Here is a 23,465-nt window from a genome sequence, read left to right on the forward strand (position 1 = left end):
CAGCAACAACTTGCTATGATGGTATTCCTAGATATAGAAGGGGCCTTTAACTACACATCTTTGGGTTCCATATAACTTAGTCTAGAGAAGAGGCGTGAGCAGGATGCTCATAAAATGGATTATGGCCTCACTGCAGGGCCGTCAAGTTCTGTTTACCCTCAACGCAGTAAAGTTGAGAGCTATTATAGACAGGGGGTGTCCACAGGGAGGAGGGATTATCACCAACATTATGGTGTCTGGTAGTGGATGAACTACTTGCCAAGTTAAATGTTGGAGGAATTTACGCCCAAGGCTATGCAGATGACATTAGCCTGATGGCGATGGGAAATTTCCCCAGTACGGTTTCGGAGCTCGTACAGAGCTCCCTACGCAGGGTGGAAAGATGGTGCCACTACACGGACTTGTCGGTTAATCCCGACAAGACGGAGCTCGTGGTATTTACCAGGAGGAGGAGGCTAGACGGACTGTCAGAGCCTTTCCTATTAGGGAAAAAATTAGTTAAGACAACCTCAGTTAAGTACCTAGGGGTAATCCTCGAGGCAAGACTAAGTTGGAAGAAACATATAGACCGTAAGGTGGATAAGGCTTGCAAGATTATGTGGGCCTGTCGCAGGGCCGTTGGAAAGACTTGGGGCCTAGGACCTAGGGTGGTCTAGTGGCTTTATATTTCTATTGCACGGCCCATGATCACCTTCGCATCTTTAGTCTGGTGGGCAGGTTCTGAGAGTAAAACTGCAACCACCAAGTTAAACAGTGTCCAAAGACTTGCGTGTCTAGGAATAACAGGGGCACTGGATATTACACCATTATGTGCAATGGAGGCCATCCTATGTCTTCCCCCCTTAGTGGTGCATTTATATGTTAAGGAAATAACGGGAATGAGTGCTTACCGCCTCTGGTCACTCGGAGGATGGTCTTTCAAAATCCGAATAGAGGTCATGCTTCTATTCTTACAAGGCTTCACGAGACCTGCCCTGCGACGATGATGATCGGGGAACTGATGAAGCCCAGTTTTAATCTGAATTATAGTTCACAGTGGTAATACCCACAAGGGAGGAGTGGGCCGCGGATGCTGGGGCTCGTCTTAGGTCTGGGGGCTGTACATGGTACACAGATGGCTCGCGGACAGAGACTGGCACAGGCGCCGGGGTCTGGGGGCCTAAGACAAGGCTCTCCCTTCCCATGGGTATATATGCTACTGTTATCCAGGCCGAAGTATATGCAATACTGGCCTGTGCTGTACATGTATGGAACATGCCTGGACGTAGAAGATGCATCACCATTTGCAGCAACAGCCAGGCAGCGTTAAAAGCACAATGCGCAGTCAGAACAACATCAAAAATGGTATGGGAGTGCCAAAGGATGTTAGATAAGCTGTGTGAACTTAGCCCAGTTATCCTATTATGGGTCCCTGGGCACACAGGAATCAGTGGAAATGAAGAAGCTGACAAACTAGCGAAACAAGGCTCAAAAGGTCCTTTCATAGGACCAGAGCCCTTCCCAGGAGTGTCACTCCGAAGTGTGAAACTGGTAATATCCCAGTGGACAAACCAGTCTCACTTAGACATTTGGAACAGGCTAACCACAGCAAGGCAGGCACGTGAACTTATCAAAGGGCCTAGCCAAAGTTATAAAAAGGTCCTGATAAATTTGAATAGGACCAGAATACGAATGGTAGTTGGACTGTTGACAGGCCACAATACCTTACAGAGACACCTACACATCATGAAAACCAGTCAGGATCCGATGTGTCGAAGATGTGGTAAGGGAGAAGAGACCTCCGCGCATGTGTTATGTCAGTGCGAGGCTCTTGCAAGCACTAGACATCGATATCTTGGCTCACATTTTGTGAAACTGGAAGACATCAGGAATGCCAACATCCAGACACTGGTATCCTTTACAGGAGTACTAGGGCTGGACTAGGCAAACCTGTTTAAGGGTTCGCAGGGCTCACCCATTCCTTATCTATCTATCTATCTATCTATCTATCTATCTATCTATCTATCTATCTATCTAGCCTACCCTATGACTACGCGAAATTGTCTGTTTTATATTGGGAAGAACCACTTGGTATTCTCCCACTTTGTATGTCGCATCAATGCACGATGCTTTAATAATCGAATCACGAGATCACCAGTATACGTGGACAGTGAGTAAGTGAGCCGACTGATGCAATAGCTTAAATAAAATGATGTTTAATCAGAAAACCAGTGCACAGTGGGTCAAAATCGAAATCTAGGAGGACAAATTTTTTTTTTCATAATTAAAAAAATCAAAATGTGTTACTTCTACAGCATTCTCATATAATTGCCGCGCACAATTCTGGGATATAAACACATCTTAGTGTAAATCTGTCACCACTGTTCGAGGTGGAATCTTATCTTACCTCCTGCACTGTGCGTGCGTATCTCGCAGTCTGAATTGGAGAGCGAATGTAAGTGGCTGTGGTTTGGTTGTCTTTGAGGTTAGTGTGATGCTTTAAGATGGAACATGCAGCTGAAGGTATGATCTTTACATTTGTAATGGGTTTCAGTTATTAATGGGTGTAATTGTTACGTAATATTAGCTATATTTGCATCATGTAATATTTAACTCTTATTTTTACAATTATATTTTCACTTAGAGTTTTAGTATGTCGCGTCACTGTCTACTTAATGTTAAAATGTAGATAAAGTCTTGTAGCTTATGCCTGTTATAAGAATTTTTGCATCTTTTTGCAACTTACTTAGTTATTTCAAGTTTTAGAAGATGCCGCCCAACCAGTTCTCACACGTTTACAACTGTTTGAAGCACTGGGTTCGAAGATTGTGTCAAAAGTGGAACTTTGTGACTTTGTCAAAAGTAAATTAGGGATACACAATTGTTCTGAAGAGATAACTGAATGCCTACAAGGAGATTTAAAGGACTTTGTTGATAATTTTACCAGGCTGTGGAAGCAGGTTCATAGAAGTAAAGCAAAATTCATTTCAAAATATTCTGGTGGTTAAAAGAGAAGATAACATTTTCGAAAATTGTGTATGATTCTAAATTAACAGAAAATTTAAATCCTCCTACTCCATCCGCATCAAAAGTCGGAAGGCCCAGAAAGCTTTTTCATGAAAGTAGTGAAAAATCAAAGAGACAAAAAATTCAACCGCTACTCTCTGCACATTCAGAACAAGAACTTATTCATGCCACACTAGTACCATTGCACATGTCTGGAAAATGAGATGCTGCAAAAATGGTTAAAGAAACTCTTAGGTCTCCACATAGAGCTACTAAAATTAAAAAATCCTATATATCACCAGCTGTAAAACCTGTACCACTTACCGGTGAAGAGGCTCTATCATTCCTTGTAGATAAAAATTATAGCAAAAGCCAATATATGAATATGCGACTTGAATGCAAAAATAGGAACTGTAATATTTTCCCACCTTACCACATCGTTAGAGAAACAAAACAGAAATGCTATCCACCAAGTGAATCAATAACAATAACAGAAACATCAGCCACAATAACACTGCAATCACTGGTTGACCATACAATTGAGCGCCTTGCAGTAGTTCAAGAAGATGTTTTGAAGCAGTCTATTTCTAGCAATGATACACTTCATATTATATTAAGATGGGCGTGTGATGGTTCAAGCGGACATAGTCAGTATAAGCAGAAATTTACAGATGATGACGACAGTGACGATGATATTTTTGTAGTTTCAGTTGTTCCGTTACAAATCTATTCTTTAAATGTAGAAAGCAACAATGAAAAGAAAATTTTATGACAGAACCCACGACTTTCAACACGATTTTTCAGACCTCTTAAATTATTGTTTGGAAAGGAGACTGTAGAATTGACTAGGTGAGAGGTTCAGTTAGTTGAAACTGAAATAACGTCCCTCAAACCAAGTAAAATAGAAATTGATGATCAATACATATATATTAATCAAACTCTATTGCTGACCATGGTGGATGGAAAAGTCTGCAATTCAATTACAGGTTCATCAGCACAGAGGTGTTATGTGTGTGGTGCTGGTCCCAGAGAAATGAATAACACACTCACAGTTTGTCCTGAAGAGAGCTATAAATTTGGATTAACTACCCTCCATTGTTGGATCCGTTTTTTTGAATGCCTGCTACATATATCTTACAAAAGAGAAATTAAGGAATTGCAAGCAAGAGGGGATGAAGATAAGACAAAAATAGAAAACAGAAAGAAATACAAAATAAATTTCGATCAGAAATGGGTCTGCACGTTGACAAACCAAGATTTGGAGGCGTCCGAAATTCGAATGATGGCAACACTGCTCGCCGTTTTTTGAGGATGCAGTCTTGTCATCCAAAATTACGGGTATAAATGAAGAGGTAATCAGATGTTTTTTTACAATTTTGTGTGCTCTTTCTTGTCAGTTCCCTATAAATATACCCGCTTTCAAAACCTACACCCAGGATGCAGCAAAATTGTATCTAAATCTGTATCCATGGTATTATATGCCAGTCACTGTGCATAAAGTATTAATTCACGGTGCAGATATAATTGATTTTTGTGTTATACCTATCGGGAAATTGTCAGAAGAAGCCCAAGAAACACGTAACAAAGATTTGAGAAAATACAGATTTGGATATTCTAGGAAATCCTCACGAAAACATACAAATGAGGACATATTACATATGTTGCTGATATCTTCGGACCCAGTAATATCTCATAAAACCAAAATTCAACATAAAACGAGAAGAGCATTACCCAGTGAAGTATTACTACTCCTGAATGAACCAGCTCATCATGAACAGCATGAGGCAGTGAATGACGGTGATTCTTCAGGTGACACATGTGATGAGTCATCAAAGTCAGGTTCATCGAGTGATTAGTGATAGTGATTGAAGTGCTGTCTGCAATTATCCACAATTGCAGTCTTCCAAATTAAAGGTAAACTGAGTACAATCTATTGTAGTTTTGGCTCTATCCAACTCCTAGTCATAGACAATTTCTTGCATGTGTAGATGTAGATGTAGCTTAAAAAAGGTTTTAACTGATGTTTATTATGAAGTAAACAAATTATATACGTTGCTTTTACTCTAAATTCACAATTAAAATGTAAAAATAATTTTGTCACCCTAGATTTCGATTTTGACCCACTGTGCAGTGGGCTACTGTACACCTCGGGTAGCCTATACAAAATATGACGATTTAAAGAATCCTCTGCTGATAGAAAATAACATTTTCAAAGATGACCGAGCTAGTTGGCCGTGCGTTCAAGGTTGCGTAGCTATGAGCTTGCATTCGGGGGATGGTGGGTTCGAATCCTACCGCCAGCAGCCGATAAGATAGTTTCCAGTGGTTTCCCATCTTCACATCAGGCAAATGCTAGTGCTATACCATAAATAAGGCTACGGCTGCTTCCTTCCCACTTCTAGCCCTTTCCTATCTCATCGCCATGAGACCAATCTGTGTTGATTTGACGTAAAGCAACTCGTTTGATTTATTATGAAGGCTACTTATTGTGGACACAGGTATTTTTACATCTAATTCTGTACATATAATAGAGTTGTGACTATCAGAGAACTGTGGAAAACCATAAGGTAGTGTATAAAATTTGAGTTATGTCAATTCTTATTATTATTATTATTATTATTAACTTCACTGGGAGGGTATTTTCAACAGAACAAGGGAAGGCAAAATCACTCAGTATGAAAAATATTGGGCTGACAGGAAATCAAGAAATCCTTTGTATAATTAACTACAGTGGTTCAATGTAGGCCATGTATGTATGTTGGGCATTCAGCCCGGAGGCTGGTTTGATCCTCCACAGCTCCGCCAACAGCTGTGATAGATAGCCTAGGCATCACCAACGAGGCGTGCTAGGAAAATGAGGAGTGAGGTAGTTTCCCGTTGCTCTCCTCACTGGGCCAGAAGTTGCTATTATATAACAGTCTGCCAAGCCCACTGAAATGCATGCACCAACCGACCCTATGAGCAATTTTTTTTTCATACCATTCGTATCAGGGACTGGCTGTATAAGGAATAGCATTACTAGCATTGCTCATACCTTGGTCACTTTCATACTGTTAAAGCCAAGGATGAGACTCAGACAGGTCAATGAAAGTAACAAATTGATTCTAGGCTATACCACTACATCTGGCCAGAAAGAGCTTATGCAGGCCATAAAATGTAAAATAAAAATAAATTGACTACACAAGTTTTGTTCTGTAATACAATAAGCATGTGTAATACTGCAAAAATACCTATTTTTTCCTGCATTTCAATTTTTAACTTACCGTATTTATTTTGTATTATGTACTTACCATGAATATAATGAAATTTCCAAGTTCTTTGAAATCATTTAAAAAAAGTCTAGGCAAACAATTGATCGGGAATCTTCCACCTGGGCGACAACTTGAAATGCAGATAATTTATGATTATGTGTACAAATATTTGTCGTCTAACTCTATATACTTATTTAATGGAGTTGTCACTGTGGGGAGGAGGTAGGCTTTGTAAAGCTCTGCACACACCAAGGCGAATGAAAACATGAACATCTGCCAACTCCCTAACACACGCCAAAACAGTAGTCTGCGTGGTCTGGCCATAGCGAACGTGTCTCCGTAGTTCATGGAAGTCTCTCGGTGATGATGATAATGCTTGTTGTTTAAAGGGGCCTAACATTGGTTCATGTTTGTGGGTTACTGTAGTCACGTCCTAGTTCATGAACCATGGGCAACGGCTGAGTGGCCTAGTAAGTGGTCCTTAGAGTTGGGATACCAGTTGCTATGGAATGGGAGTGGGCATCTCGGATATATTCTGAGTCGTGGCCCTCCTTGTGCTCAGGCGGCTAGGACTATACAATTCACCGGTGGTCCATAACCCGTTAGAGGAGAGCTCCTCACTTGGACTATGCGCAAGTAGGGTAGCATCCTGATTCATGAATTTACCGAGCTCAGAACATTTTAAGCAAGCCTCGGACCTATGGGAGTAATGGAGTCCCACTCCCATTTGACAGGCGAGGGACTCCTTGGAAACAACTTGGCAAACGAAAAGGAATTCGATGGGGAGCTATCAATATTAATGGGGCTTATGGAAGAAAGAAGGTAGAAGTGGCTGAGTCAGCAAAAAGGATGCATCTGGATGTGCAATGATATTCGGGTAAGGGGAGATAATGAGGAAGAGATAGGAGATTATAAGGTGTCCTTGACGGGTGTTGGAAGGGCAGAGTCTGGGGTAGGGCTCTTTATCAGCAATACCATTGCACGCAACATAGTTTCTGTTAGGCACGTAAATGAGCGAATGATGTGGGTAGATTTGTCAGTTGGAGGAATTAAGACAAGAATTCTGTCCGTGTATTCACCATGTGAGGGTGCAGATGAGGATGAAGTTGACAAGTTTTATGAAGCATTGAGTGACATCATGGTCAGGGTCGACAGCAAGGATAGAATAGTGTTAATAGGCGATTTCAACGCGAGAGTTGGGAATAGAACTGAAGGATATGAAAGGGTGATTGGTAAATGTGGGGAAGATATGGAAGCTAATGGGAATGGGAAGCGTTTGCTGGACTTCTGTGCTAGTATGGGTTTAGCTGTTACGAATACATTCTTCAAGCATAAAGCTATTCACTGCTACACATGGGAAGCTAGGGGTACCAGATCCATAATAGACTATATCTTAACAGACTTTGAATTCAGGAAATCTGTTAGGAATGTATGAGTTTTCCGTGGATTTTTCGATGATACAGCCCACTATCTCATCTGTAGTGAACTAAGTATCTCCAGGCCTACGGTAGAGAAAGTGAAATCTGTCTGCAAACGAAAAAGGGTAGAAAATCTCCAGGACGAGGAAATTAGACAGAAGTACATGGATATGATTAGTGAAAAGTTTCAAACAGTAGACAGTAAGCAGGTTCAGGATATAGAAAGTGAATGGGTGGCATACAGGGATGCTGTAGTAGAAACAGCAAGGGAATGCCTAGGAACAACTGTGTCTAAAGATGGGAAAAGGCGAACATCTTGGTGGAATAATGAAGTGAGAGCAGCCTGTAAACGTAAAAAGAAGGCTTATCAGAAATGGCTCCAAACAAGGGCCGAGGCAGACAGGGATTGTGGTACGTAGATGAAAGAAACAGAGCGAAACAAATAGTTGTTGAATCAAAAAAAAAAGTCGTGGGAAGATTTTGGTAATAACCTGGAAAGGCTAGGTCAAGCAGCAGGAAAACCTTTCTGGACACTAATAAAGAATCTTAGCAAGGGAGGGAGAAAGGAAATGAACAGTGTTTTCAGTAATTCAGGTGAACTCGTAATAGATCCCAGGCAATCACTGGAGAGGTGGAGGGAATATTTTGAACATCTCAATGTAAAAGGAAATCATCATGGTGGTGTTGCAAACAGCCAAGCTCATGGGGAGGAGGAAAATTATGTTGGTGAAATTAAGCTTGAGGAAGTGGAAAGGATGGTAAAAAAACTCCATTGTCATAAGGCAGCAGGAATAGATGAAATTAGACCTGAAATGGCAAAGTATAGTGGGAAGGCAGGGATGAAATGGCTTCATAGTGTAGTAAAATTAGCGTGGAGTGTTGGTAAGGTACCTTCAGATTGGACAAAAGGAGTAATTGCACCTATCTATAAGCAAAGGAACAGGAAGGATTGCAACAACTATCGAGGTATCTCATTGATTAGTATACCAGGCAAATTATTCAATGGCATCTTGGAAGGGAGGGTGCGATCAGTCGTTGAGAGGAAGTTGGATGAAAACCAGTGTGGTTTTAGACCACAGAGAGGCTGTCAGGATCATATTTTCAGTATGCGTCAGGTAACTGAAAAAATGCTACGAGAGGAATAGGCAGTTGTGTTTATGTTTCGTAGATCTACAGAAAGCATATGACAGGGTACCGAGGGAAAAGATGTACACTATACTGGGGGACTATGGAATTAAAGGTAGATTATTAAAATCAAAGGCATTTATGTTGACAATTGGGCTTCAGTGAGAATTGATGGTAGATGAGTTCTTGGTTCAGGGTACTTAGAGGGGTTAGACAAGGCTGTAATCTTTCACCTTTGCTGATCGTAGTTTACATGGATCATCTGCTGAAAGGTATAACATGGTAGGGAGGGATTCACTTAGGTGGAAATGTAGTAAGCAGTTTGGCCTATGCTGACAACTTGGTCTTAATGGCAGACTGTGCCAAAAGCCTGCAGTCTAATATCTTTGAACTTGAAAATAGGTGCAATGAGTATGGTATGAAAATTAGCCTCTCTAAGACTAAATTGATGTCAGTAGGTAAGAAATTCAACAGAATTTAATGTCAGATTGGTGATACAAAGCTAGAACAGGTCGATACTTTCAAGTATTTAGGTTGTGTGTTCTCCCAGGATGGTAATATAGTAAGTGAGATTGAATCAAGGTGTAGTAAAGCTAATGCAGTGAGCTCGCAGTTGCGATCGGCAGTATTCTGTAAGAAGGAAGTCAGCTCCCAGACGAAACTATCTCTACATCGGTCTGTTTTCAGACCAACTTTGCTTTACGGGAACAAAAGCTGGGTGGACTCAGGATATCTTATTCATAACTTAGAAGCAACTGACATGAAAGTAGCAAGAATGATTGCTGGTACAAACAGGTGGGAACAATGGCAGGAGGGTACTCTGAATGAGGAGACAGAGGCTAATTTAGGAATGAACTTGATGGGTGAAGCTGTACGCATAAACCAGCTTCGGTGGTGGGGTCATGTGAGGCGAATGGTGGAGGACGGGTTACCTAGGAGAATAATGGACTCTGCTATGGAGGGTAAGAGAAGTAGAGGGAGACCAAGACGACGATGGTTAGACTTGGTTTCTAAAGATTTAAAGATAAGAGGTATAGAACTAAATGAGGCCACAACACTAGTTGCAAATCGAGGATTGTGGCGACGTTTAGTAAATTCTCAGAGGCTTGCAGACTGATCGCTGAAAGGCATAACAGTCTATAATGATAACGTATGTATGTATGTATGTATGTATGTATGTAACATCTAGGTCACTCACTGGCCCCTAATGGTACGAAATGATACAAAATTAAATTACAATTTAAAAGTCGAAAATCCTCCTTTGACCAGAATTCAAAACGTGAAGACGAAGAATGAATGGATGGATATGAATTTAAAACAATCATTGGATCCAACAGCAATGCCCCACATTCCCAGAAACTAGCGATACAATAGTATTACTGACCCAAGGGACTGCTTCTAAAGCAGAATACTGAATCGATGATGTTTGTATCTGAAGGGGTCCAAAATCCAGGGCATCGGCCCCTCATAATGGTAGTTATCGCTAGGAAAGTAGAACCATGGCATTTGTCAAGTTGCGGTACTAATCAAAAGTAGCGTAGACTCCCTGTGTTCCACACATTATTGTACTACTCACATGTAATGTAATTTGCATATGTAACACAGAGCTACGGTGATTCACACATTGCGGTGCCATATACAGGCAGAGGTGATCAAGAAGGATATAACAGAACTTGAACAAGAACTACAAGACCAGCATCGACCCCATTTAGCGACTGGCTGCTGGTTTAAGGTAAATCTCACATAGTTGTTTACCATGTAATGCACATTTGTGTTCTTTTCTAAACACCACTATCTCCCCCCCGCCACTTGAGTAAATGGAGAAACTATTAAAATAACATTTTATATTATAAGGAATTAATTTATTAACACAGTATTACACATTTATCTGTTTAATAACTATATCTGTAAGGACCATAACATACACACAAACATAATAAATAAATTACACCATTTCCTCTCTTAGTATGCTTGCGGTCCCGTATGTTAATTCAACACTTTTAAACACATAACTATTGTTGCTACCCGTTTTATAGAGTAAGCAAGGAGGAAACACTATCGTTTCCCAAATCCGGTGCAATATAGTGGGAATTATGGGACAAGGAAGGTTGGGCTATGGCAAGAGATGAATTCTGGCCGATCAGTACATCATCATCATCATCATCATCATCAGACACACCAGGATGAGGAGTTTGACTGGGTAAATGTGACTGTCAGTCACCGAAGGCTCGAAGTGAAGGATCGTGCTATCTATGGTGCAGCTGGAGGATCTAGAGTAACTAGATGAAGATTGTGCAGGAGTAGTAGTTTCCCTTCTAGAAAAAATAACTTCTTCCATTTCCTGTAAATGAGCCAATTCTTGCTCTGTTATGTATTGTGTTAGCTTAGCCTTAACTAAAGCTTTTCTCCGAGTTGAGAACTCTTTCACAGTCTTGGCGAAGCTGAGGAACATCAAAATCAATTTCGTCCTGTTCTTGTGGCCTTCGACATTGTTGAAAAGAAATTACTTTAAGCAAATTATCACAAAAATAATTTATTCTATTATCACCACCTATTCAATACAAGTCACGTACTACATAGGTGAAATCTACATAATACTATATACACTTTTCAGGGACATGTTTCGGCCCTTGTTAAGGGCATTATCAGCGTGTAGGTAACCTTAAGGTCAAGTGTCCGAAACATTTTCTATTCATACAAGGATTACACTGAAAAATATGTTACACATTAAAAACATCTTAACATGCTACAATTATAATATTTTAAAAAATGCCACATTACACACTAAGAGTATTGAGAATTGACAGTGTCTATACCTGAGTAATTTAAAAATGAAAACTAAAAATTTTCAATTTAAACATTTTTTAGTTTTTTCACAAGTATAGACACTATCAATTCTCAATACTCTTAGTGTGTAATGTGGCATTTTTTAATATTATAATTGTAGCATGTTAACTTAAGATGTTTTTAATGTGTAACATATTTTTCAGTGTAATCCTTGTATGAATAGAAAATGTTTCGGACATTTGACCTTAAGGCTTATTTCACACTTACCCGGCTGCCGGGTACGTGGTTGTCAGGGCAAGAAGTGTACGAGACGTTTCACACTTGCCCGGTAAAAGTCGTAGCCGTATAAACGACACCCGGCTGCCGTGCTGTTGTAGTAGGAATCCGGCAGCCCCCACTGTACGAGCCGGCTGCCGGGTGAACAAAACCAGATTGGGAGGGTAGTGCGGGCTGTGAGTCAGTGGAAGTGTACAAATCTAGCCAGTACGGCAGTGTCTACAGTCTTCTCGAGTGTTGCGTTTCCTTGCTTTTACGCTCTGGTGTATTACGTATTTATTCTTATGGCCGAAAGTGACACAGAAAGTTTGCACACTCATCCTAAAATAGTTGAAAAATTTGTCGCTGTCATTTCTTAAGTCTTCAAAAAGTATAAAGAATGCCCCAACCTCATCTCTTCCCATATTGACTGGATTCACCCATAGCAGTCTATTTTTTCTCCTTTTCTTCAAACGCCTATACAAGACCATAAACGGTAGTAATTTATTGCGATCCATTCCAACATGCGATGTGTACACAACTGCTGACGTGTTCTTGCCGGGTATATGTGAAACGGATTCCCATTCTTGCCGGAGCCGGCTACTGGTTACCCGGCAGCCGGGTAGGTGTGAAACAAGCCTAAGGTTACCTACAGGCTGATGATGCCTTTAACAAGGGACAAAACATGTCCCTGAGAAGTGTATATAGTATTATATAGATTTCACCCACGTACCACGTGGCTTGTATTGAATAGGTGGTGATAATAGAATACATTATTTTTGTGATAATTTGCTTATAGTCAGCTTAAATACGGACCGATCATGAGAATTGTCTCTAGAAATTACTTTGCGTTGGAATGTCTGGTTGCAGTTGTAGTATCTTTCCTTTTCTTATGTTGGTTTCCACTTGAATGGTGCAGATCTTGAGGTCCAATTTCTGGTGAGCTTTTGGAATTGTAGTTATGATCATCCGCTGTCACTGACAGGCTGCTTCTTGGTGTAGGTAACTCATTTGCTTCATCTTTCCTGTCTTCGAGATCATCAGAAGTAACATTTGAATCTGTCTATGCATATTCAAGATAAGGTCTCACAAAGGACATGTAATTAGCCCATGGCCAGGATCTGTACCGATTTATCTGCTTTGACGCCTGTCCACTAGTTGTTCACAGTGATCAAAGGTGGTTACCATATCTGTCTGTTAGATCTTTCCATTTCTTCTTAGTTCTTTCACCTGAAAAATAATGAAATTAACACTTGCTTGTTTTTAAACTCAAAATTATGATATTATTAAGTTCTACTTCATATTCTAGGTTCTTGGCAACCGGTGATCATTTCAAGACTATTGGAAATAGTTATCACATGGAGTATTCTACGGTCAGTGCAATAGTGACTGAAGTCTGTGAGGCCACATGGAGATGTTTGCAACCTACGTATCTTCCAGAACAAACGCAAGACATGTGGGAAGAAAATATAAAAGGTTTCTACGAAAAATGTCAGTTTCCGAATTGCATTGGAAGCCTTGATGGAAAGCATGTGCAAATCAAACGACCCAGCAAAAGTGGTTTGACATATTTCAATTATTTGCACTCATACTCTACTGTTCTCCTGGCAATTGCTGATCACGACAGTAAGTTTACTTGTATTGATATAGGAAGCTATGGAAAAAATAGTGATGGTGGTATTTTCGAGGCTGCTTCTATGGCAAAAATACCGAATCGTGGCACGTTGAATGTGCCAGAAAGTAGACCGCTGCAGGGACAAAATGAGTCCACACCATGCGTCTTGGCTAGCAATGAAGCATTCCCACTCCACCCATACTTGATGCGGCAATTCCCATACAGACACTCCAGAAACGAAGAACTTAAAGAAAAGTACAACAAGAGGTTATGCCGTGCTAGACGCACAGTCGAGAATGTATTTGGTATTTTAGTGCAGAAATGGAGAGTTTTCTTAAGGCCTTTAGAAATTAAGGTTGATACTGCAAAACTAACTGTCAAAACTGCATGTGTTCTTTGTAATTATTTAAAATCAAAGAACTCTGAAGAAAAATTTGATCACGTTCTTCAACCAACTGCTCTGAATATGGGAGCCTTTCGAAACCTAAACTTGCATCCTCGAAGGCCAGCTAATTTCGCATTTGAGATCCGTAAATGATTTGTTACATTTTGCAATTCAGACAGAGTATGAACGTTATTTGTTTCTACACCATCAACATTAATTTTTCTGTGACTGTATATTTTCAAGCGCCAATCTCCTTTTCATTCATTCATTATTTATTTACCATAAACCTTTACATTATCTATGGAAGGCCAGGGGTAAAGGACAGGCCCTGACCTTTTGAAGTAATTAATACATCCTAAAATAAATAATCATACACACTATTTACAGGTAAAGTAACAAAGTAAATGTATACATATTCTTATTTTACACATCCTTTCATTCCCTGGTTTATTCTTCCACATATTCACATACATTTTCTCACTGCATGTGCTTCCTAACGTCACACTGAACTATATTTATATTTTTATACTTAATGTTGGCGGGGAGGTCATTCCAAAGCCGTGGTGAACGGGCAAATAAACCTAGTTTGTAGGACTCAGTTTGCTGTAGAAGACACACCCCTTTGTCCTGTGGACAGAGCTGTAAGATAAGGATAGTGGAGGGAATGGTGAAAGGGTGAATGGCTCTCGTGACGGACTTGTGTAAGAAGGTGGCGACTGATGGGAGGGAAGGCAGGCAGCTGTTCTTGTTAATTAGTCTTTCAGCCCAACGTTGGATTCCTTCTAATTTGTGAAGGTTAGCTGCAGTAGTAGGGTACCAGGCAGGTAGACCATGGGTCAGTACAGGTCTCACTAGTGTCAGGTAAGCCGTCCGTATAGCATTTGACTTGCACCCACGGGGGCTTCTGTGCATAAACCCGAGCACCCTGGCAGCTTTACATCTAACTTCCCCTCTCTTTTAGTTCATATAAAATGGTTATTCCTAGCAAATATATGCTTTTAACTTGCTCAATATGTACATTATTAATGTTATATATTCATTCTATTGGGTTTCGAGACCTACTTAACCTAACGTATTTACATTTGCCAACATTAATATCGAGACCATTGAGGTAACACCACACCGCTATAGTGTCCAGGTCCGACTGTTACTTCAATCATCTGCACATTGTATATCCCTGTACATTACTGTGTCATCAGTGTACTGGGCCACGGTTGAAGTCACACATTTTGGTAAATCAGAGAAAAAAGGCAATGTGCTTTGACATACTCCTGAGGTTACTTTAACGGTCGAAGATCGAACTCAATCATACATAACATGTTGAGTTCGACTCTAGGGAAATGATCGCAACCATGCTAGTACACTTCCCCCAATATTGATCAATCTTAATTTTAACAAAAGTCGTTCATGCAGGTTTTGGTCAAAAGCTTTACCCCAGTCCAAAGCCACGCAGTCCACCTGAACAATTTTACATTTCTCCAGGGATAACTGCCACTCATCAATAACCTATGTTAATAAAGTATTACCGGATCTTTCTGGAAGAAAACCGTGCTGGCTATTACTTAGCAGATTACATTCCAAAATTAGTCCGTTTGAATGTTTTCGTTTCAATTGTCTTCCAGCTTAATTTCGCTTTCCGCTTTTTTACTACTCAAGAAAACGTAACCCCTGGGAGTTCGATTATGTTTATGAATTTCATGCAGAAACGTGAAGTTGTAAACAAACACGATGTTCTTGAATAAGTGCCAGTAGGTTAAGTAATGACGTGTCAATAAATATTGTTACTGAAATGAAGTGCAGTAATGTATATATGTCTTACCTGTCATTCCTAAAGTGGAGCCTATTTCATTGCACTTCTTGTTTGTTACTTTTATATTCTTGTAACCGCCCAGAGTCATACTGTAAAGCACCTCATTCATTTTCACTGCTTCTATGAGCCGTTCTGCACCTTCTGGATCCATGTTACCGAAGCAATGGCAGAGAGAGGTAAAGCAGGTAAATACTTAACAATGCACCAAACTTCCGCTGCCCGCCTACCAACGGCGCGGACTACCCGACATGCGCGATCTGTTCACCTGCCCGCTTATCTGACCGAACAGTTTCCTTTCCGGCGCAAACCGCCCGCTCTCTGGTGTGTGCTACTGCATTTAACTTCGAGTGTTGGATAGATCAAGTTCGCTGTCGTGTTTGTGTTCACCTTGGTGTGTGCAGAGCTTAACATCAAAACTTGATGCGAAGAAGTGGCTGCAGGAGAAACGTGAATCTGAAAGTTAGATTACGCATAGGAAAGCAGTTCATAGTATGAAGACCCGACGGCAGCAGCAAGCACTGAATGTTGTTGCTGCTGTCTTATCAGTACACACTACACAGATGCAATAAGATTGTCGACTCTAATGAGCCATGAATTGGCTCACTGAATCGATTCAGCAAAATGAACCAAATATCCCATCACTACACCGTAAGACCTCCCTGTGTTGGTGCGATGAAAAAAAAAAAAAAAAAAAAAAATGTAAAAATTGAAATAATCTGTCCCAGATGAGTCAACATTCAGGAAGAATTATATCTCTGAGTTTTATAAAGCAATGCCAGTCAAACTAAGGGAAAAGGCATATGAAAATACATTTGGGTCTTGCTGGGCAATACAGTGTACGCAGAACGAAGATCTGTAATTAACTTCATATTTTGAACGAGAGAGAGAATTTATATTAAGAGACATATTGAGGTGCCAGAATTTTGTCCCACAGGTGTTCTTTTACATGTCAATAAATCTACCGATGATGCGGCATATTTGAGTCAGTATCAAACCTGTCAGCTTGGGCTCAGAAGGCCAGTGATCCTACCATCTGAGTCACTCCACACTTCCAACACTTGCAGCATTTTTCAATGATGCATTTGACCTTTTCTGGTCACTAGGTATTGCATATGATCTTGCTCTCATGGCCTGCACAGAAGCTGCACCTTACAAGAGTAAACCCACAGGAGGATTTAGGACACATGGCATTCATGTAATACACGAACATGTAAAATGAAGTGAACATATTTTGCACTGCAACTTCATGAAAGTAGCTGCATTTCAGACAATGCTAATCTGTTGTGTTTTGTCAGATATGAGTTTGATAATCAAATGCATGATGTTTTGCAAAGCTGTACCATTGCACACAAACAACGAAGCACTATTTGAAGTTCTCAATAATATTATCACTGGCAATGGGATTGTTTGGGCTACTTAATGTGTTGGTATATATAAAGATAGTGCAAGAGCTAGAGTTGGAAAATGCAAAAGGCTAATAGTTCACATTCAGTCAGTAGCACTGTCTGCAAAATTTACTCACTGTAGCATTCACTGGGAAGCATATGTTGATGTGTTATGCCACTCAAAATGTGATGTGTTTTCAAACGTGTAAAAATGATAAACTTCATAAAATCATGCCCCCTGAATTCTTGCATCTTCACCTCACTATGTAAAGAAATGAGAAGATATAACAAAAATTTGTTGCTTCATTGTGAAGTGTGCAGGTTTTCTTGCAGTAGTTCTGATGCAATAGTTTTATTTAACTGACAAGGTGAGTCTCTTTCCACTAGAAACGAAGTTTGAATTAAGAGACCGCTAGATGGATTTTTTCCTGGCTTTTCAATCTTGCATACCTAGAAGACATATTGAGCCCTTTAAAATTGATGAAATTCTAGTCTTCTGGGTCCAAATGTGACAGTGTTCAATGTTCAAGATGAAACTGAGGCAACCATAAAATAAATTAAATGTTTGATCATGTCGAGTTGCAAAACGCAAATGTAACTAGTTTCCTACACTCAATGATTTCCTTAAAATAAATAATAACAAACTGCTGTTTAGTGTCCTTAAAAGTATAAAAGAACATCCCAATTCACTGCTGTCAGCCTTAAGAGAATATTTTCCTTCCTATAGAAATTTCCTTCAATGACTCTGCTGCAGCAGTTTCGGTTGCATGCGCAAAAGTATCCTGATGTTTCCTGAAAGGCATATTGTACTTATGCAAATCAGCATTTTCAGCTTTTGTGTTCATGAAGAGCAAGTACAAGAACAGGCAAGATGTCAAGACAGATTTTTGACTTAAGAGTGTGTACCATTGAGCCAAATCTCAAGAAAATGACAGGTTCAAAACAGACAACTATTATATTGGGTGTTTCAAGTATGTTAAGGTGACACTCGGGAGATAAAAATAGATATTTTGGTCATTTCTGGCAATTTTTTTAGTGACTGAAATTGAAATGATTGAGTTTCTTCTTTCTTGTCATAAAGTTATTTCGTTGAATTCAAACAATTTATCACTTAAATAATGCTTTGTTTGCCAGTCTGCACACAGCAGAAATGATGATGATGATGATGATGATGATGATTGTTGCTTAAAGGGGCCTAACATCAAAGTCATCGGCCCCTAATGGAACAAAATGAAATAACAAAAACTTCAAATACATCCACTGACTAAAATAAAATAAAAAATGTTATGAAGAATGAGTGGATGGACATGAACCCAACAAAAAACAAAAAAACAGTGGATCAGACTCAAAAAAAGGTCGTAAATAATATTATTACTGACCAAGGGACCACTTATAAAGCGCAATGATGCTGGATGTCTAAAGGGGTGCAATATCCACGTCTAAGGCCCCACAGAATGGTACATGTCGCGAGTAAAGTAGAACCATGGTATTTGTCATGTTAGGGTACTAATCAAAAGTAGCAAAGACTCACAGTGTTCCACACACGATGGTATTACTCACAAGTATTGCACTTCGTACAGGGAACGCAGACCTATGGTGTTTCTCGCACAGTGGCGTCACTCATAGCCAACACAAACCGATAAGGTTCCCCACCTAGGTGTACTAATCACGGGCGCCGGTATTCCCGTGGTGTTCCTCACATAGTGGGTACTAATCACAGGCAACGCAGACCCACGGCGCTGCTCATATAGCGGTACAACTCACAGGCTACGCCCAGACCCGCGGTGTTGCTCACATGGGTACGACGCACAGGTACTGGAAACCCCCAGGCCAGCCTCTTTACTGCTACTAATCACAAACCTATTTCATACCAAATTTAGTGGCACTACTCGCAAGTACAGGCAACCCATGGTGTTCCCGCATGATGGTACAAATCAAAAGTAGTTTCATGGTTCTAATTCAATCATCCCTTGGTCGCCCCTCTTAGTCGCCTCTCACGACAGGCAGGGGATACCGTGGGTGTATTCTGCACGAGCGTCCCCCACCCGCAGGGGGTAGTGTGTTTGGTCCGCAAGAGGTATTTTATTTCCCTCAAGTCCGCCGCAAGCCGGTTAGGAACCCCTATCCGTCACGTGGGACGCGCCACGTGGGAGTATCACCTCTCCCACTGCTACGCCAGCGTAGTAGGTTCGTGGACAGCAGAAATGGGCGTGGCATCTGCTGAACTGCTGTGTTAGGTAATGATGTCATTGTCATGTTTCCATTCAATCAAATATTCCTGTTCTTTGCAATTACGCATCCATGGGATGGGACAAAAGCCGCCCCTTTTCTCCTGATATATTTATACAGACTCAAGCTGTAAGATCAACCATATTTCTGAATTAATTTATAAAGCCTGTTACAGACTAATATTTCAGTACTCGACTGTCATTGAGCTTGTACTGGGATTCCTGATGGTACTACAATAGCACCAACAACTGTAAGTTTTGTTATTCTTGTAAGTTTAATATTTTTTGTGGGTTCTGTGGTGGTGGCCAGTCTGTTTACTTTAGTGAAGTACGCGCGCGAGTAACATCTTGTAGTTGCGTATCAAGATACCATTATTATTGAAAGACAGTGTGCTGTAATAATTGATAGCTTGTATTCAAGGGAATAAACAATATGCGTAAACATAAATCAGCCTTAGCTAAGCGACAAATTGCTGAACTTTTGATAGGAAAGAGATGGGGATTAGCTATTACAGAACAGGAGTCTCCAATGAAGAAATCAGGGACAAAAGGTCATGAAATGTTATCGGCCATGTAAGTCCTGCACCTATACCCAACAATCATGATATGACAGAAACTACAATCCCCATAACTTCGACTCAGGAAAGGTTGCAATGTGAAAGACAAAATGCAGGTGAATCATTTTTGTTCTTTGGAGAAGGAGAAAAAGAACAGACAAACTTCCAGAGTTACCAGTATTCGTACAGAAGCTGCTAAGATCATAATATTAAGCCAATTGTAACAAAATTTGTATGGTATATGTATCACAGCTATTTGAAGAAACGTAATAATGAAATTTTTGATCTGCAGAATTTTTTCAAGTAGTAGAGATTTTTAAGTCCAAAATTTTAAAACATAAAAATTACACAAACTTTAGTACGATGTATCTCCTTATATAAATTATGTACAGAAAAATTGATATGTAGTGCTTTTAAAAGAAGTATTATCTACCTAATTAAAAATTTACATTAACATGTTAAAGTTCATGAAAAAATGGAATTAAAAATTTCAAAAAAATAATTTTTTTGGAAAAACTATTAATTGTATATGAATGAAATTTTCGTGATATCTCTACTTTTATGTAGGTGACATTCCCACAAAGTTTTGTGAAAATCCATGAATTAGGTAAAAATATCCTTTTTCTGAGTATGGTTTTATGTCATGTAAAATATATGGTTTTCAGGGGTTCATTATAAAACCTTAACGTAATATTTTAATCATGTTAAGTGAGATAAAATTAAAGTCCATAAGTATTTTACGGGGATCTGCCAAAACAAAAGATGTATTTCAAGGGGGTTGTGCCATTTAAAAAGTTTGAGAACACTGAACTAAGCACATTCACAACCTTCTCTTTACAACTATCACCATGGCTGCTTCTAAATCTATACCTCTTACATTGAAATCAGTAAAAACTGAGTCTAATGACTGTCCCCTAGTCTTCCTATTCAAGAAAAATTTAAAGTACTGCAAGAAGAGATTGAGCTGACTGGGCTGAACAGTAATGTTATTGACCAGTAAAAGTTATTACTGCAATAGTGAAAACAAAAAGAAATGAGTAAATTCCTACACAACCTTGAGAAGTAAGATTGGAGATGGAGCTGTTGATGAAGATATTAAAAGTTAGAATTAGAAAGGTGAGTAGGAAGATTAAAATATATCCTTGATTACAGAAGGGATAAACAAATATTTAAAAAAATGTCAAGTTACTACTTAAATTCCTGGAATAAACTCCCTAATCTAGCCACAGAAACTATGGTCTCTGTTGCCTGAGGATTCAAAATGTAAGTATTAAAGCTTTAGAACTGTTTAATGATACATCCTTAAGTTTTACAGATTATATTAGTAGGTTCTGGTTTATATTTTCTGCAACTGTCTTATTTATGAGATGAAATCTAAATGGAATTTATCCCACCAGTTATTGAAAAAAATGTCTGCGATATCTCTACTTTTATGTAGGTGACATTCTCACAAAGTTTCGTGAAAATCCATGCATTAGGTGAAAATACCTTTTTATCTCCGGAGTGTAGCCTTAAGAGGTACAACTTAGAACACTCACTTTTCACGTTTATGTGCATTACAGTAGGAAAAAAATGAATCAGAACAGTTCTTAACACTGTATCTTTCCTGCTGAGAGAGAGAGAGAGAGAGAGAGAGAGAGAGAGATCTTGAAAAACGTTCGTTCTTAACATGAATGATGCTAAGAGTAAATTTGTAACAATGAAATGTATTCAGAAGTAGTATGCTACTGAAAGAACAAATTGTCATTGCTGAAGAGTGTTTGAAATATGTTGTTGAAATATTCTCAACTTGGACCAACAGCAGAGGAATCCAAATCCTACGAATGAATCAAAGAAATTTCTAGAGAAGTCAGCATCACCAATGAGCCAATCTACTTTGTGCTTTAAAGCCAGTAGAAAAATTCTAGAAAATCCATACACAATTCTTCATAACTGAAAGCAGGGTGACAGCAATAACAATGGCTAATATTTCTCATTACATTCCTCATATTAAAGACTATAGTAAGTGGTTGTTGAGCACACACCATTCTGAAAGCTAAAACAGGGAGCTTGAGTTAAAAAATTTCTCTGTTGTATGCAGATGTGCCAATTTAAAAAAAACACAAAACCTTTTTACAACAAATTGCAACATATTACAGAAAATCACTGATGACAACTTGCATCAATTAAAAAGTATTCAACACATTATACTAGTCTTGTTTTCACTTTTGCAAATACTAAAAATACTGCACATATGTGAGCTTTAAAACACATGGCTCCTAATCCTTCAACTTTCTGAACACACTGACACGACCTGATTGTTGTTCAACACCTTCACTGATTTAGCTTTCTTCGGATACTCTGAATTAATATTCTGCTCAAAGCACATGACTTACTGAATAGATTTTAAAGTTGAAAGTTTCTCCAAAATTTTCTCAGAAAGCATTTACCTGAACTGCTTTTTAAAAAAAATATGCTAAAAATCCTCTTGCTCTACAAACTACTATGTGGAATTAATAAGATGGCATGCATCATCTTAGAGAGTCTGTGGTATTTAAGAACACCCTATTAATACCCATCAAACAACAATACGAAGTTGGCTCTCAAAACCAGAATATCGGTTTCAGTGATCAGGTGAGTGGGAAGAAGGATGAAGAATTGGGAGTCTCCTGCTTAAATTAGGGAAGATAACATGTCTATGATACTTCAAGAGACAAAATGAAACATTCAATCATGCACTGTATATGAATCTTTGTAGCACCTTTTAATTCTGACAAATAGTTAATGTACATCTGCCTTCAATCTAGAGGCAGGGAAAAAAAATGGAATACTTTAACAAATCAAGCTGCATTATTCTTTTCAGTATCTGCTCAAACACTTTGGTATTCATGTTGGGGAAAAAACCCAACTGCTCAGCATTCCCATCTTGCAACATCCCTCCACAGAGGCTGATGGAAACAAGCCCATGAATGGACTCTCTTCTTTCCATCATGATGTAATAGCATACATCACATTTTCAGCACACTTTACAAGAGAAAGCAGACTTATCTTTCAAAGAACTTGAGTAAGGCATACAATCCAGTCTGTGATGATATATTATGGAATAGAGGACACCTTTTACACATCGTCAAATAAATATATACCGTATTTGCTCCCATATACTGTAACTTGCCACCGCGTAGATCTCACACCTCATTTTCAACATTTGAAATTGCAGGGGAAAAAATCCCCGCACATAACTCGCATGAATTACTGACGTCATATGGCCGGTTGCATAAACCGTTTGATCTTAGATCAGAGACGAAATTGAACTCAGTTCACGCTAAACTCAGATTTTTTTGTTGTATAAATGTTAATCTGAGATCAATTGGCACTGAACTAGGATTAACTCTGACTGGAGAAATTTCTCCGATCAAACTCTTCGATCTCAGTTCACGGAGTTGTTTTATATTCGAGACAGAAGAACAGCTGTTTGTGAACATATTACCAGTGTTGTTACAATAAATCATAAGAAAATACACAAAAGACTAACCTAATACATTGTTAGCTGTAGTTGTCTGTATATAAGCTATATTATGCTTCCTATAATGCAGTGAAACATAATTCTACAACCTAACCTCTATGAAATGCTTACAATATAACATCTCGTTCATGTTTTACAGATGTTTGATTAGTGGGATAAAGA

The 23,465-nt window shown here is 39.2% G+C and overlaps 2 protein-coding genes across 5 annotated transcripts in view; one reads left to right on the forward strand and one right to left on the reverse strand.

Annotated features, from left to right (window-relative positions):
* Positions 1 to 23,465, reverse strand: part of Rala (Ras-like protein A) — a 358,449-nt gene that overhangs the window by 151,933 nt on the left and 183,051 nt on the right. The window contains exon 6 of one of the 4 annotated variants that reach the window (XM_067141590.2): positions 11,716 to 13,051. The exons of the other annotated variants lie outside the window; for them this stretch is intronic. Coding sequence (XP_066997691.2) covers positions 13,019 to 13,051 — 33 coding nt within the window. The 3' untranslated portion in view covers positions 11,716 to 13,018. Of the gene's footprint in view, positions 1 to 11,715; positions 13,052 to 23,465 lie in introns of those variants that run through there. 4 annotated transcript variants of the gene reach the window in all.
* On the forward strand, positions 13,180 to 13,974 carry LOC136864890 (uncharacterized). The gene has a single exon (XM_067142305.2). The coding sequence runs from the start codon at positions 13,180 to 13,182 to the stop codon at positions 13,972 to 13,974; it is 795 nt and encodes a 264-aa protein (XP_066998406.2).

This window comes from Anabrus simplex, chromosome 2, assembly GCF_040414725.1.
Source record: "Anabrus simplex isolate iqAnaSimp1 chromosome 2, ASM4041472v1, whole genome shotgun sequence".
Classification (NCBI taxonomy): domain Eukaryota; kingdom Metazoa; phylum Arthropoda; class Insecta; order Orthoptera; family Tettigoniidae; genus Anabrus; species Anabrus simplex.

Coding starts and splice junctions, on each gene's coding strand:
- LOC136864890 (XM_067142305.2), top strand. CDS start 13,180: ATGGAGTATTCTACGGTCAGTGCAATAGTGACTGAAGTCTGTGAGGCC.